The sequence below is a fragment of the Onychostruthus taczanowskii genome, unplaced genomic scaffold, assembly GCF_017590055.1.
Source record: "Onychostruthus taczanowskii isolate IOZ18803 unplaced genomic scaffold, ASM1759005v1 scaffold150, whole genome shotgun sequence".
Lineage (NCBI taxonomy): Eukaryota > Metazoa > Chordata > Aves > Passeriformes > Passeridae > Onychostruthus > Onychostruthus taczanowskii.
Genome location: NW_024498686.1, coordinates 681,412 through 697,293, shown reverse-complemented (window position 1 = coordinate 697,293; position 15,882 = coordinate 681,412). Strand labels below are relative to the sequence as shown.

Here is a 15,882-nt window from a genome sequence, read left to right as displayed (position 1 = left end):
TCAGCCTTTCTGGCCTGCTGGAGGTTTGAATTCCCTTCTGAGAAGTGGCAGTGTTTGCAGCAGGAGCACTGGGATCCATTTCTTACCCAGCCCTGGAAAGAACACGACCTTGAGCAAGGGCATTTTTATTGAAGAGGTGAACGAACATCACACAGGGTTTGTCTCTTCTTGTACAGGTCTGATGCCTCATTAACAAATGGAAAAGACAAAAGCTCTTTCCTCCAGCCACATTTTTAGCAGCAGTGGTGACAGCTATTGCATTTCACATTCCCATGAAACCTCACCCTTTAAGATTTTTAGAAAAAATCTCACATGAGTGAGTTTGTTCCGATAGTAAGCTTTAGGGACAGACTTATGGAATCTGACAGTCACTGAGTTTTAGAACAGTAGCATTTCTTAACACACACAGAACTTTAGAACCACTTCAGCTGAAAAATACCCCAGTTCATAATGGCTCTGAAATGGCTGAAAAAACTACAGTTTACAGAGGTTTCTCTTGTTTAACACCATCAAATTCTAGGAGTAAATCCACGGTTGAATCGTACCAATAGTTTACACATGACACATTTGCATATAAGCATTCAGGATGCTTTTATTGTAGTAGTTAATTAAGTCACTGGCAATTTATTTTATGATATATAGAGCCTCTTAATGAAAGGAAAGTTCATTTTACAGATAAGTAGAGGGGTTAATTCGATCAAGGTCACATGGAAAATCCATTTCTGAGCTGGAAAGGGCACCAGAACCTGGGTGTCTGTTCTGCTTTTACGTGAGACACGTGATGCCCAAACTAAGAAAGGAATTTTAATCTGAAACCATCTTTTCCTTTTGCAAATACAAATATTTAAACATCTTAGCCATACAGGGTGCTCTCTTGCTATAATGCTGCACTTCAGAAGAACTCTGAAGTTCACTATTTTAAATATTAAATTAGATTCAAGCCACTAATCCAGACAATCACAAAAAACTTTTGTGGGGTTTGGAGCCATATTATAACCAAGAGAAAAAGTCCACAATAAGCAAAACAGTTGTGTTGAAATGAGCTAAAAGTACTTTCAATACTGTACATTTTTAGCTCCCTGGACTATAACTTGACCCCACTCTATGATCACATTTCATATTCTAAACAAAAAGAAATTGGGGAATGAAGGCATATTCAAGTATAAATTTAAATACCCTTAGAAAAGCCTGACAAAAAGCCTCACAGGACAACTGGCATATCAGTCTCTGTGTGGCAAGTGTCAAATGGCACTAATGCCATTCATTTAACCTTTTCTGGAAAAGCACACTTACTTTTATTGGCAATTGTTCACTGTCTCCCTTTTTTGATTGAAACAAGACCAGATTCTCTTATTCTACGTGATCCTAGGATTCATTTTAGCATACAGAAACTGACAAAATAAATACCAGGGTTGTTACTGTTTTAATCCTAAATTTTGCTTCCAGATTTTTTTCAACCTGGATCTTATGAGCTCCTGCACTTCCGTTTTCTCCAATAAAAAACTCTCAAAAATGCAGCACTTTATGGATCAGAGCCATTACACAGGAATTAGAAAGCAGTGTATACACACAGTTACGAGCAAGCTTTAAAACACACAGCCCACTGCTAACTAATTACACAAATGGATCTATACTCACTGGAAATTTCTAGGCAATCTTCAAATGCTGAATTTTCTTGCTGAACAGATTTCACATTAGCAGCATCCAGGAGATTCTCCTCCAACAAAAGTAAAAGCAGAAATTCAGCAAACAGGCAGCTGCAGTAGGACAACATCTAGCTCAAGCAGGATCTAATCCTGCTGCAATGCAACACCCAACTGCAACAGGTACTTTGAAATTATTTATCCAAGACATGGCATTAGTTAGGCTCCATCAAGCTCCTGGTTGCTAGGCCACCCACTGTTAGGCTTAAATTGGCTTTACTGGCATACAATTGTCTATTTACCACATTGGTACAGAATTGAGTATTGTGGTTCAAATGCTTAGTGAAACTTCCCAGTAAAGGATCCATCTTTGCAACCCACCCCAAGACATAATGAAGAATCATTCAGTAGAAAACACCCATAAGTACTGCACAATCTGCATGGTTTTATCAGGGATTAATCTCGTATTATAGAAATCAATATTTTCATTAGTATATTATGTTTATGCTGGCACCAAGCGTTAACCAACCCAACAGTTCTACTGTTCTGGCTAATTTTAGTCAGAAGAACTTGAATACAAGCCACAAAACAATAAACAGGGGAGATGAATACAACCTGCTGCAAAAGCCTTTTTGTCACCCTGATCTTTGGAACTTCACTGGAAATTGCCATCACAACACACCTTGCTACAATGATCATCGACTGGCAGGATGAGGTTGGCATAACCATATAAGTTAATAATTTATTGCCATCCACCTCATCTAAAGATCAAACTTCAAAGTCAGTAAGATTGTCCATTTTCAGTGTTCTGAAGCTGGCACGTTGGAGAAAGGCACGAAGCCAAGAACACACCCTTAGCTTTCAAAACTGTCATGAAAAAAGCAATGCTAAAAAACAAGATTTCAATGCACCATCAAAGAAAAAGCTGTAGTTCTGAAAACCACACAAGGAAGAAGGAGACAGAAAAAGGAAAAAGGTTGTGGAATATTCCAACTAAGGAAATCTACAAAACCGATTTTAATTGTGATTTTAGAAGGAGAACCAGCTACTATAGGAGGACAAAAGAACTCTAAATGCAGTCTAGATTGTATGATTCTAGTACATGTGAAAAACCAAAGTCCTATTTTGTCATACTGAGCAACTCACATTATTTTAGACTTCGATTTTCTACTAAATACAGCAGAAGCTGCACTACAACCACTGCCAGAAGACTGTGAAGAGAGTTACCAGTTTTGTTATGTAACAGCTTGGATGAACTCTAACTCAGCACTGGGTGTTTATGTGTATAAACTACACAGATCACGTAAGATTGCCAGTGATAACTAAAAGGTCACGATACCCACCAGTGCAATAAAAACAGATAATCTGACTCTTAGACTAAAGTCTGCCCATCTTCTGAGCTGGCAGATGGGCATGCATTATTGGCACAGCACAGGGCATGAGCTAAAACATTTTTTGAGTTATTCAGGTGATCAAAAACCGCATGAAACTGTGGGGGAAAACCTCCATGTGAAAACTATGCACAAAAACCTAACTGTTGTTGTGAAATGCACATTTCAATGTGAGGTACTTCCCTCCTCACCCTCAGGAGTAAAGAGCCTGATCACCTTCCATCTGGCTGGTTTCTTCACTGAATGTGTTATAATGAAGGAAATTTGTAGATGCTGCTGAGAATTTAAACTACATATACAAAACAACTGATCACATGAATAGAGACTACCATCCCAGTTTCCACAGCTCAGTGTTAGACAGGCAGCAAGAGGAGTTTTTGGAAACAACCTGCAGACATTCAGTAAATCCTCTGGCCCATGCTTGTTGTACCGAGCAGAACAGGCCCCAAACAAATTATAATGGACAAAGCAGAGACTTGTGTTTGTTTTGTTGGGTAAATAATATCACCTCCAATTGTCTGAAGACCCTCTGACAATCTTGAAGATGCAACTGAGACAGAAAATGTCAAGCAATGCTGTTAGTTTAATTATTACTTTCACTAGACACTGGATTTTTACCCCACATTGTAGATAGAATGAATGGATTAGCAATTCTTAATTGAGATGAGCAATAAAGATTCTGCCATGATGTGGGGGCAATAAGACAGCTTCAGCAAGCAGTGTGGTCAGGACTGGGAATTTGATTAAATAACAGGAAACTTCTCCTTGGAGAGGTCAGCATATCGGTTGAGCTTTACTCAGCCTCGTCATCCAGTGAATTGCCTTCAAGATAAGGCAGTACATAAATTCCCTGTGCAAAGACTCGGCCCTGCAGAGCAGCCCTCCTGCAGGCACAGCCATGGCCTTCGACGGCACTTGGAAAGTTGACAGAAATGAGAACTATGAGAAGTTCATGGAAGCAATGGGTAAGGCTCATCTTTCCAATCCCTTCTGCAGGAAAAATATCACTCCAGCTGAATGCAAACCCAAACTGTCTGAGAACTACCTTCGGGCCATCCTGGCCTTTCACTCTTGGCTGCTCTGCCCCTGCATCTATTTTCAAAATATCCTGAGGCAGGGGGGGGGAAGATGCTGAGAAATGTTCTGATTTTAATTACTCTGCATTAATCTTAAGCATTTTAAGTAATTCCAAATTTATTTCAGCAGAAAAAAAAGAATATCTAAGTCTAGATTTGAGGAAAAGGCTCAGACAACTTGAATGGATAAACTTTAAACTGAATTCTATAACTGGACTATTATTTTGACAACATCAAACCAGTTTAAAAATTCAACAGGGAAGAAATCATCATTCTTCAATTTCAGAGAAACAATTCAAGTAATTCTAACATCCTGATATTTACTTGAAGTTTGTAAAAAGTGTGCGTTATATGGACATAAATCTAACTACTGCAGTTAAGACAGCAATTTGTATTATATGTGTACTAGTGAACATGGCCTTGATGAAACCTGAAGGACAAATATTTGGGTCAGAATGCTGGAACAAACTCACTTGGCCACATAGAATTGATTAAAAAAGACAAATATGATGCTCCAGCAGAGATTTGGGGAGTGTTTTCTGATTAATGTTAACTGATTTGTTTAGGTGTTGGCATGATGAAAAGAAAACTGGGAGCCCATGATAATCTGAAGCTCACCATCCAACAAAATGGGGACAAATTTAATGTCAAAGAAGCCAGCAACTTCCGAAACATAGAGCTTGAATTTACTCTGGGAGTCAACTTTGAGTACAGCCTGGCTGATGGGACTGAACTTTCTGTAAGAGTCTTCCTACACAGTTCAACATTTACTACGTGATAATGACTTTATAACGTGCAGTTTCAATAATTTGTCTTCCTAGTTTTTAATTTAAATTCTCCTTCTGAATTACATTAAATTTTCCTGAACCTAACTGTTCAGGAATGCTTGCAGCTTATACACCAAAGCACAAGGGAGTATTTACTGTCAAAGGTTCAACACTGTACCATGGATGTCAGGGTTCCAGAGAGCCCAAAAAGCAAAGCAAGAAGCAATTTTCACAAGATGAAATCCAGGTGATTTGCAATTTTACTTCTAATACTCAAGTCCACCACCTAGAGCGCAGAGTGGGTATTTGTAAGAAATTACAAATCTCTCTTGATACAATTATTTAAAATAAAGTGTGCTGACCAGTAAAAAACACCTAGGTTGGCTATTATGCATTTAAATTTAAAAGCCAATGGTTTTATTAAAATTTCATTTTTACAGCCTTTCTAAAAAGCATTTTTACACTGTTTTAATCTTTTTTCTCTTTTAAGTATTCTACAGCCTTTAAACCAAATCAGTGCCATAACTGTTGCAAAACATTTGGGGTTTTTTCCCATCATAGGGTGCTTGGACCCTGGAAGGAAATAAACTTGTGGGCACATTTACCAGAAAAGACAATGGAAAAGTACTTAAAGCAACCAGAGAAATCGTGGGTGATGAGCTCGTTCAGGTGAGTTAAGACATTTACACACAAGTTCGCAACAGAATCAACAGAAAAGTTTTAAAAGCTTTTCTAAAAGTAGAAAATATTTTCTTCAAGCCAAATAACTTCATTTATCTATAGTTAATAGTTTTAACTATTTTAAAATAGTTAAAATTTATTTATAGTTAAAATTTATCTAGAGTTAAAAAATTCTCAGTTGCATATAAAGAAATTAAAACTCTCCAAACCACATCTGGGAAATGAAACTGCAATTCCAGCCACTGATTTTTCTTTCATAATTTTTAACAGACCTACGTATATGAAGGAGTTGAGTCCAAGAGATTCTTCAAAAGGGGCTAAGCACTTCACACAGAAACTGCACCGCAATGAAGGAACAATAAAATATCATTTTCTATTCATCCTCTGAGTTGTTTACCTTTCCATCCCCTCACAACACCTCCCTACAGCTACCTAGCCCTGCTGAAAACATGGGCTAGTTCTTTATGTTACTGGTTTGCCTTGAATGAACAAACTCCCATTACCAAACACTAAAATCTCTTTTGTACCTAGTCCTACTGAAGGGTCACAAAGGCTGCAGAAACAGAACTTCAGTATTTTTTGCACAAGCTCTCAAATGGAAACTTAGTTTCCTTACAAAGGTACTCCTACTGAGAAACAGTTTCTCTCTGTCTTTAATATTGTGCAAAATTATGGGAAAACCAAAAATAAATAAGATAACAGAGATGGGGATAAGGCTTAAAAGAGAAGTACTGTCATTGTTTTGCCTCAAATCTCTTCATCTACTACACATGCTCAACCAATTCCTGCTGTACAAAGACAAATCCATCCTTATTTCTATTGACAGAACTTACAAAGGAAAACTATCCGTAAGTGCTTGTTTAAGAAAAGTAAGCTCTGTTCAGAAGCACCTGCTTGCAATCTGCCTTATCTCTTAATAAAATCTCTTGATATCTCCTAATACTGAGGCTAAGAAGGGGTCATAGCTGCCAAGAGAAAGGTTTTGTTTCACACACTCCTGGGCTTCTGGTTACTCTTTGGGACACAAAAATGATAGCCCTGGTTTCAATGTGGAGTGAACTGGAAGAACTGAGGGTGGCACATCCCAGCTGTGAGTGTGGCATCAGGTCGTGCCACTTCATTTATTTTTATTTACTACTGCAGCTGTGTGTTGTGCACGTAAAGCACAACACAATACACTATCTACATGAACTTTTCCACGTCTGTTCTGTGCACAAGCTCCAACTAACCTTAAGGAGAGGAGTGTATCTTAAAACAATTTTAATTTTCCTAAACTTCTTCACAAGAGGATTCCCAAAAGGTCTCCTAGTTTTTCTCAGGGCATCATCTGCTCTCCATGAAACCGCACCGGGACGAGTTGGTCAATGTTTATTTCCACACAAGCCCCGGCACAGGTGGCAGGACAAGACCAACACGGTGTGACAGGACTGACCGCCTGCTCCTCCCCAGTGTCCGCATCTCACCTGGCAGGGAGCAGCAGCCAGCAGCGCTCAGGAAGGAATGTCAGTCACCAGCGCTGGGGAATCCACAACAAGCATCACTTATCCCCAAAACAGAGGGACAAGCAGAAATACTGTCGGTGTCCGGCGTCTTTACCTCAAGAGCCCGCCCTACGGGACGGTGCCTGAGGCAGGAGGGCCGGGGCTGTGCCTATGGCAGGGATTGCGGGGCTCCCGCCGAGGCGGAGACGGGGAGGAGGCGCGTGAGGCGGGAATGGTGGAGCTGCGCCTGAGGCGGGAACGGCGGGGCTTTCCTGAGGCGGGCATTGCGGGGTGGTGCCTGAGGCGGGAATGGTAGGGGCTTTGGCTGAGGCGGGAATGTCAGGGTGGTGCCTGAAGAGGGGATCGCAGGGCTTTGGCTGAGGCGGAGCCTTGCCTGAGGCGGGAATTGCGGAGCCTTGCCTGAGGCGGGGGGGCCCGGGCGGTGCCTGAGGCGGGGACTGTGGGACTTTCCTGAGGCGGGAATGGTGGAGCTGTGCCTCAGGAGGGGATTGCGGGGCTTTCCTCAGGCAGGAATGGCGGGGCTTTGGCTGAGGCGCGAATGGTGGAGCCTTGCCTGAGGCGGGGATTGCATTCCCTGAGGTGGGAATGGCGGGGCGGTGCCTGAGGCGGGAGGGGCGGGGCCGCAGCGCGTGATCCCGGGGGCGTGGCCATGGTACGTGCGTTCCGTTCTCATTGGTGCCGCACCCGGAAGAGCCTCTGGTGCCTGCGCGGTGGGGCCGCCCCTGCATCCCCTTTCCGCAGGGGCGATGGAGGCGGCGGCGCGACGGCGGCTGTGGGAGCCGGAACGGGAGCAGGAGCGGGAGCAGGAGCAGGAGCAGGACGATGGTGGGAGGGTGATGTCACGATCCCTGTCGGGACAGTCCTACTGGCTGGACCTGTGGCTCTTTATCCTCTTCGATCTGGCGCTTTTCCTGTTCATCTACTTGCTGCCCTGAGGGCGCGGCCCAGGTGAGGAGCGGCGTTCGGGGGCGGGCGGGCCGTCGGTCTGTCCGTCTGTCGGTCGGTCAGCCCGACGGACTGTGCCGCCTGGAGGAAAGGGTCCGCTTCAGGAGCGGGACCCTGGGAGCAGCCTTGGCATTCCCAAAGCCCCGCCTCAGAAGGCCTCGGGAGCACAAATGCCTGTCAGGAAACTGGAAGCTGATTCCAAACCACCCCAGCTTTATTTATTTGTTTGCGCGATTTATTATCCGCTCTTTGTTCAGGAGGTGTGATTGACGCTCCTTGCATGTCAGTATGTCCTGACAGGCTGTGCAGCGCTACGAACATAACCAGACCTTTCCTGTTCCCCGCAGGGCCATTGCCACCAAGGGAATTCTCACCTATTTCGCACCTTACGAACACAGGCGGTGGAAGAGGAGGACCATTTGTGCGGGATAAGCACCTGGGAACACGACTCCACTTGAGTGTGGATGGAGGAGGCACATTGTTGTACTGTACCGCGATCAACCTCTGTGTCACAAGTGCCACTGTTCGGCTTTTGCCTGTGTCCTGCTCGTGTGTCCTGAGCCGTGCCTTAGAGGTCCCGTACCACAGACTGACCGTGCTTTGTGATTAGTGCCTAGAGGTCTGTTGGGCAGAAATGGAAGAATGCACCGTGTGAATAAAATCCACTGAAAGGACAGCCTGCAGAGGGGCTGAGAATAAAACCCAGCTCTTCTGTACACTGAAGATGTAGCTCAGACCTGTTCCCTCAACAGATGAAGCTTGGCCAGCTGTTCTGCTTCCAAAAAGTTAATTCTGATGGGTTGATGCTGGTTGGTTTCTTATTATACCTTTCTCTGGTTTTTCTTTCTTTACCTTCTGCAGTAACTGAGCCCTCTCAGACTCAGTATTTATAGATATAAATACGTACATATATAAACATGTCAGTGTTTAACCCAGCAGCAGTGTCCTGTCCTCACTTACTGATTAAGATAAATCAGGTTCTGATTTCCTTGCTAGAAACTGTGAAGGAGGAGCTTACAAGAGCAGCCTTGAGTCACTGGCAGATGACACATAAAGATCCCTCCTCCTCACCGCCCATGGATGGTATAAGCAGACAGTGGCAGGTAATTAAAAGGTTGCAACATCAATTTCCTCTGTCTCACTAGAGGGAGACTTTCAAACTTGTTTTAAAGGGAGGAGTCTCTTGCAGTCTTTGAAGAAGGAAAGAAGCTGAGCACATGGGGTGAGCTTTTTGCCAGGACTGGGTTGGGGGAAGACAGTTTTCAAGCTTTAGATGAAGGGGGTTCAGTTTTCTTCAGCATTTTCCCCTGGGAATACAAATTTCTATTTCTGAGAAGTACAATCCATGCTTGTTGGCTGTTTGTTTTTTTTTTTTTCCAGAAGTACATATAACAAAATAACTGGATTGCAGAGACTTGGAACCACAGAGTGGCTCAATGTCTTCCCACACAATAAATGAAAATGGACCAGGATGAGGTTGAATAGCATAGGGGATGCAAAAATAGACAAATGTTCTTTCCTTCTATTTTTATTCCATTGTGAAGACAGCTTTGCTATTGGCAGTGGTTTGTTTCAGTAGTCAGCCCTGTGCTGTAGGAACAGAGATGCTGTGCCCTGCTGGCATTTATCATCCTGGCTGCTGGCACCTGTGAGATCAGAGTGGTTTCAGGGATCTTGACTCAAGGTGCACAGGAGCCCTGCACTGTGACTGCATTCTCACAAACACCAGAACGGGCATTCCAGTTTTTGAATGAGGCCATTAGAGACAAGTTCACTATCTTCACTACCTTTTTTTACCCCCCTTCAGGCATGATATCACAAGTGAAAGCCCCAGTGAACAACCTATCAGGAAAAGACTGTAATGTTACTCCATTTCTTTTTTGATAAAGAAGATAGGTGAGATTTAAAGGCTTAGTAAGTTGAATTTCAAGGTATCTGCAACTAATTTAGTTTTCTCCTTCAACCAGATCTGACATTAAAGGTTTTGCTTATCTAGGAAAAGTTAAGAGCTATCAAAGTGCTGCACTGAGCTCCAGCTGTTCCATAGGCACATGGAGCTCCTAAGTACAGAGATCCAGGTAAATTCTGCTTATCCCTAGTAAAGAAAGTAAGGTAGCTCGTGTATCCATCAATCACTTGTCACCAAATCTGTGGGATTATGGTATAAAAGTGGCTTTATCCATTTCATAGCTGTTTGAAAAGTTTAATCTATTTAATAGCTTTATGAACAAATACTTCAGAAGATGAATTTTACTGTTCAGAAAAGGTAACCAAACCACCATCTCAACAAAAACTTTCAGCCATCAGTTAGCAGCATTATGTGTCGTGTTAAAAATGTAGTTCTGGAAAGGCAACCTTTTTTCTTAAACACAAAAAGAACAGACAACAAAGATTTTAAATTTTTATCTTGATGTTTTGAACAAGTAGAACTTTGCAAGTAAATAATTCTAAAGACTGAAAAATATATTAATTACAATACTCGTTAATATCTTTACTGTTACAAAAATTGTCTAGGCTCTTATACAAATCTATAGCTGGAGGGGGACATTTATAAAAAAATAAATAGGCACCCTAGGTAAGTTAAAACGAGTTATCACATATTTGTTAGCAAATATTACATACATACATACATGGAGTGCAGAGGCAAATGTAAAAATGAAGGTGCCTTGATTAGCTGTCTGTTTAATCATGAAATACCTGGTAAACGTGGGTCACAGAGGAAGCTGTCTGCTGAGATTGCTCCAAGCTAAGCGAGGAAACTGAAGTACACCTAAGTTACTGCAGCTCTTTAGAGAGGAGTTTACCAGTTGTGCTTACTGGGAGCAGAGTTCATTGGTATCAGTAAGAGGCATTCATATTGCTTGTGGTACACAAGTATCAACATTGCTATGCATGTTTAAAAATAAGTGTTCTAACATCATTCACAGTTGCTGTGCTATCCATACATAAAAATACTGTCATTTCAAATACAAGATTTTTTTTGGTTTTTTTTGCAAAACATAATTTTACAAATTATACATTATTTACAAATTCCAATAATCATGTTTTTTACACAGGGATTAGAGGACAGTTGTACTTAACTGGCTATGTATGTTATGTAACATGGCTAGATGAAATTGAAAAGTTTGATTTACAGGTTCTGAAATCTCTCTTAAAAATATTACAATAGGAATCACCCAAGTTCTTACATTTTTAGTGTTCTTCTGTAGTCAGTTAATTTTCCTACAAAAGGATCTTTGTTTATGTTGCTGTTTAATAGCAGCCATACAGAAACATGCATAGCATTTTCACTATAAATTCTAGAATTCATTTTTTCCCCAAGTGCTACAACAAATCTTGATCAAGAAGGTAGAAAGGTTAATCTGAGATACCTGGTTTCTTGCATATATATAATGTTCCAGTTCTACTGTAAGGTACATGTTATTTAAAAGAAAAAAGAACCTGACCTTGCCACAGAATAACCAAAATCACTGCTTAAATGTTTACCTTGGATAATTGTGCTAAACAATTGCTATCATTTGGTTGAAGCACTAAAACACGTGCATAAGGTTATAAACATGAAAAAAGTTTTTCTGATGTATTATTTTAATAATAAAAGGCATTGATGTTTAGGTGTAATCAGCAGCACCCCAAGTTAACACTCCAATGTGAATAATGGAAAAATTTTACCTTTTTAGGTTGTGCCAGGCTTTGCTATGCTGCCTCAGCACTCAGTAGATGGTTCTGTGCACTGATTTCACTAACCAGATAAAAGCCAAATAAATCTTCCTCCTTGGTACTGAGATAAGTCAGGTTAACAATAGACAAGGTAAATTCCAGAGCTGCCAAAACTGGATACAGAGTGACAGAGCAGAGAAAGAGGAATCTTTCCTTTCCATGCCTCCTTAGCCACCAGTCTGGCTGCACATTCAGCCTGACCCGCTAATGCAGACCATGTCCACATGTAGGACTGATCCAAATGGGAAAACATGTTAGTTAAAAAAAAAAAAAAATTGAGAAAAAAATCAAATGTGTGATCCCCATGAACCAAAATGTCAAAGCTGGAAAAAAGGGGGAGTTTAATAAATAGCAGCATTGACTTTGCATGCAATTGTAGAATAAGTCAGAACTGAAGGTAAGTAGGAATTACTTCTAAAATGTTACAAAATTCATCTCTCATAGTTGCATGACTCTATTTAAAATTAGCATCCTATTCTGTTGTACTGGTTTGTAACTTGTTAAGTTAAATTTAATAAGTTAAAGTATACAGCTTAAAGGATGAACAAATCTGATAAATGTGTTTAAAAATGTACACTAACAGAGCAGAGGTATTAATAGGAAAGCATTACTGCAGTTTACTTAAATTCCCTTTGAAAGTCTAATTAAACACTTGCAAACCAAAGTGGTTTTTAAAGAAGTATTATTATTAAGGCTTCTCAAATAAAAAATAAATCCTCTGGGTAAACTTGCATTAAAGACACTTGAAGGTTTGTGAAAGCACAGACTCTGAGAGACATGGCTTGAAAAAAACCACGTCACCTCTTGCTACCTCTGAGGATAAATACTGCTCTGTTATGACTTCGTGTACTGCATTAGTTGTGGTAGCATGCTTATCCCTTTTGTTAGTCTAAGAACAGTGACCACAGTCTGAAGGAGCACTTCTCAAAATGCAGCTAACCACATCTTACAGAATTAGTAACATCCAGCTGATCCCACTGCTGCAAGGTGTGCACGCCCCAAGGGACCACATGGAACACAAACTGAAGAAGACAAGCTGAGTAACAGAGGTAAGCATTAAGGCAACTAGAGTAACAAATCCAAGAACCATAAGTTTAGCACCTCTTCTCTTCGCCTCTATTTGCATATTTGTTTGAACAGTTACAACTCCTAAGCAAGTACAGTCAGCTGGGTACCTGGTCATCACACACACACAGATTTGAGGTTGTGTCCCTTTACAGACTACAGGAAATGCTGAAGTCAGATCCAGGTGTGGGCTTCTTGGAGAACCTATCGACTGCAGTGTATTCCTTCTGCATTTGCCTTGTACCTCTGTTCAGGGGTGGGATGCCTGGGCTCCAGAGTGGTGGGGTATGTGGCATTCAGATCTACTGCAGCTGCTGGAGAATGCTTCTCCTTGTGGAAGCTTCCACTCTCTGTGAAATACAGCTTGGGTCTCTGGTGGTACTTCAGCCTGTAGGTGTCAGTCATGCAGCTGTCTACGGAGAAGTAAGTGGTCAGGGACACGCTGTCGTTCCCATCCGCATAGGCAGGGCTGGGTCCCGTGTGACGAGATCCTTTCTTCAGCATGTTCTCAGACACGGTCCAGAACTCATTAACTGATAAGCGAGGTGGAGAATCCGGTTTGTGAACAAACACTTCGTTCCCTGGAAAGGGCTCTTTAAGCCTTTGTTCAGCTGGGACCGCACTTGCTTCTGATGCGGATTTTGAAGGTGCACCTGTTTGCCTCAATGGACTATTTCGCAACGCTTCCGTTGATTTTACATCTGCTACCGAGTTATTCTCTGATCCTGCCAAAGTGCTCAGAGCGTATTTCTTCGGGGGTAAGGGGGGAGGAATGTTCTGGTACACGGCTTCAGGCACCCAGAGGGGATCCGCTCTCCGCAGCGGGTGCCCCGTGTGCTCGCCGGGAGGGGCGGGCGGCACCGCCGGCCTTTCCGGCAGGCTCTGAGGTGCACAGGGCACCAGCCCCACCTTGGCACCCAGAGTGTGATGGGCCAGACTTCTTGTGTGATGGGACTGCAGCTGGGCAGGAGGGGGAAAGTCGCCGTGGGTGGGCTTCCTGCCGCAGGCATTGTCTGGGAAGGGGTGGGGCACGCTGTCCCCGCAGTACACGGGCACGTTCAGCTTCTCAAGCCTCTCTACGTGAAGCCACTCGCAAGGGTTCGGCTCGTTGGCCTTGTTCCTGCTGTCTGACTTCACAATCTCTTTGACAGCTGGCTGGAGAGCTGATGATGGGAAAAATTTCCTGTTCGTCTCGGGCATTTCAGCTCTAAAATACAAAACCACGCAGGATGTGAGCATCCTTAAAAACATATGAAAAGGCTCAGATAACAGGGATTTTTTCAAATACAGCTTTGGTAAAACTGCTGAAATACTAAAACTGACAAGAGAGTTAGGATGCCTTCAATAGGATACAGCCTTGGAGTTGGAGTTATATTAAATTACTCCAGAGTTTCTTTCATTTGAAATGTAAATGTGCCCCAAGAAGGTAAGATAAATTCCTTCAACATTCAGGACTATGTCAAATATGACCTCTCTTCTCTTCTAAACATCCTTGTGACTCTAATACATCCATTTTTGAAATACTGAATGCTACTTTAAGTTGATAAATTTGTATTTAGATTCTCAATTTTTAGGAGATACTAAGGACTTAGAGTTTGTATTAGAAACAACAAGATACAGCAGTAGCTTCTAAACACAAATTAACTCTTCCCCCCCTTCCAGACAAACGTTTCAAAGCTTTATGGGGTGACTGCACTAACCACAAATTGGTTAATCACTGCATGTTGCATATAATTCCAAACAGAAAAATGTTAAAGCCCTCTGTTTCTGGTAAGATGGTTTCAAACCATCTAAGCTATTTGGTGACATTGTCAGCATCAAAATTAAAGACAGAGAGAATTTAGACCCATCAGTTATGCAAAATTAAAAAGGAACGGCCTGTCAAAAATACTGAGTGCCTTAACTTGTCAATGTTTAATAGTGATCATTGTAACATAACAGAAATCAGTATTTCTTAAACTATTACAGAGGAATATGCCAGTGCTGGTTACCTCTTTACTGGAGGACTGGGCACCTGCAAATGTAAGTCTGTTGGGAAACCAACATGAGGATGAGGTCTGTAGTTAACTTCAGAATTGACCTGGTCTTTCCTCAGATCTGGGGCTAGAAAAGAAAATATTTCAAAATTAACAGATATACAATCCAATTCCTTCTAATTCCTCAGAGATTACAGAAACAAACAAAATACAACAGGAGATGCAAGATTTGAGATTAATCAAAAAAAACATTTTGAAGATAATCTGCATGGAAGGTCAGATCTTAGAATCTGGAGGAAATTTTCTGCATTTTCTTGTTACCAGAAAATAGGTAATTATCACAATTTTGAAGTCCTGTAGACATATTTTCAAGATCACCTTAATATTTCATCTGGCTAAAAGCACATTTTCAAAGAAAGCTTTTCTTAAAAGGGTGTTCATTCAAACATCCAAAGTCATTTAAATGACAAAATAACAACAATGACTTCTAAAAATTCATTTTGTGTTAAAAGAATTAAATAGAATGAATACAGCAGATTGGGGGTGGTTTAGGTTGTTCTGTTGTTTGTGAGTTTTAACAACTGAAACCCTGGAGAAGGCTGTAAGGCTCACAGAGACACTGGGCACACTAAGAGCACTGTCACTCACGTGCCCCAAACACACAGCACTGAGTGCCTGGGCCAGCACTACTGCACTCCCACTCCAGAAGCTCCTTTTATTCCCAGGCAAAGAATCATTCCCTGAAAATACACAAGTTCTGAACAAGGCAGCTCCTAGTGAGCAGGAAATAAAGGAAGCATTGAAGTATTCATGTCAACACCACAACATAAAACACTCACTTGGCAAGTGACAAGCAGCAGTCTGTTTAGAGATAGACACTCCAAGTCTTCCTAATGCCATGATTAGCCCATTAATATCAGTAACCTGCTCTGAAGCCACTCAAAGGAATGACTTATTTTTATCATTATTATTATTATTAATACAATGGCTTATTTTGTCCGCGTACAGACTACACTCCTAACTGCTACACCTATTTCACTTGTTATTTCCTTAAGTATTTAAAGTCTTGGAACTTTAGACTCATGAACATGTGAGCCAAAACCCCAACAGCAGAGCAGA

At 41.6% G+C, this 15,882-nt stretch overlaps 3 protein-coding genes across 6 annotated transcripts in view; 2 read left to right on the top strand and 1 right to left on the bottom strand.

The window, feature by feature from the left end:
• Positions 1–3,932: 3,932 nt before the first annotated feature.
• On the top strand, positions 3,933–5,879 carry FABP2 (fatty acid binding protein 2). The gene is made up of 4 exons (XM_041398932.1): positions 3,933–3,999; positions 4,677–4,849; positions 5,439–5,546; positions 5,829–5,879. Exons 1-4 carry the CDS (start codon positions 3,933–3,935, stop codon positions 5,877–5,879), a joined length of 399 nt encoding a protein of 132 aa, XP_041254866.1.
• Positions 5,880–7,694: 1,815 nt separating this feature from the next.
• LOC121332960 lies at positions 7,695–8,940 on the top strand. Its single transcript, XM_041398928.1, has 2 exons — positions 7,695–8,008; positions 8,353–8,940. Exons 1-2 carry the CDS (start codon positions 7,710–7,712, stop codon positions 8,435–8,437), a joined length of 384 nt encoding a protein of 127 aa, XP_041254862.1. The 5' UTR covers positions 7,695–7,709; the 3' UTR covers positions 8,438–8,940.
• Positions 8,941–10,563: 1,623 nt separating this feature from the next.
• The window catches only part of USP53 (ubiquitin specific peptidase 53), a 28,485-nt gene continuing 23,166 nt past the window's right edge, over positions 10,564–15,882 (bottom strand). For all 4 annotated transcript variants that reach the window (XM_041398915.1, XM_041398914.1, XM_041398916.1 and 1 more), the window contains 2 exons: positions 14,779–14,890; positions 10,564–13,994 (listed from right to left, as the gene is read on the bottom strand). In XM_041398915.1, coding sequence (XP_041254849.1) covers positions 12,992–13,994; positions 14,779–14,890 — 1,115 coding nt within the window. In that variant the 3' untranslated portion in view covers positions 10,564–12,991. The remainder of the gene's footprint in view (positions 13,995–14,778; positions 14,891–15,882) is intronic.

Excerpts from the sequence above, each read along its gene's own strand:
- LOC121332960 (XM_041398928.1), top strand. The coding sequence starts at position 7,710 with ATGGTACGTGCGTTCCGTTCTCATTGGTGCCGCACCCGGAAGAGCCTC. Across the intron at positions 8,009-8,352 it reads GCCCTGAGGGCGCGGCCCAG|GGCCATTGCCACCAAGGGAA; the intron begins GTGAGGAGCGGC and ends TGTTCCCCGCAG.
- FABP2 (XM_041398932.1), top strand. The coding sequence starts at position 3,933 with ATGGCCTTCGACGGCACTTGGAAAGTTGACAGAAATGAGAACTATGAG. Across the intron at positions 4,850-5,438 it reads CTGATGGGACTGAACTTTCT|GGTGCTTGGACCCTGGAAGG; the intron begins GTAAGAGTCTTC and ends TTCCCATCATAG. Across the intron at positions 5,547-5,828 it reads TGGGTGATGAGCTCGTTCAG|ACCTACGTATATGAAGGAGT; the intron begins GTGAGTTAAGAC and ends AATTTTTAACAG.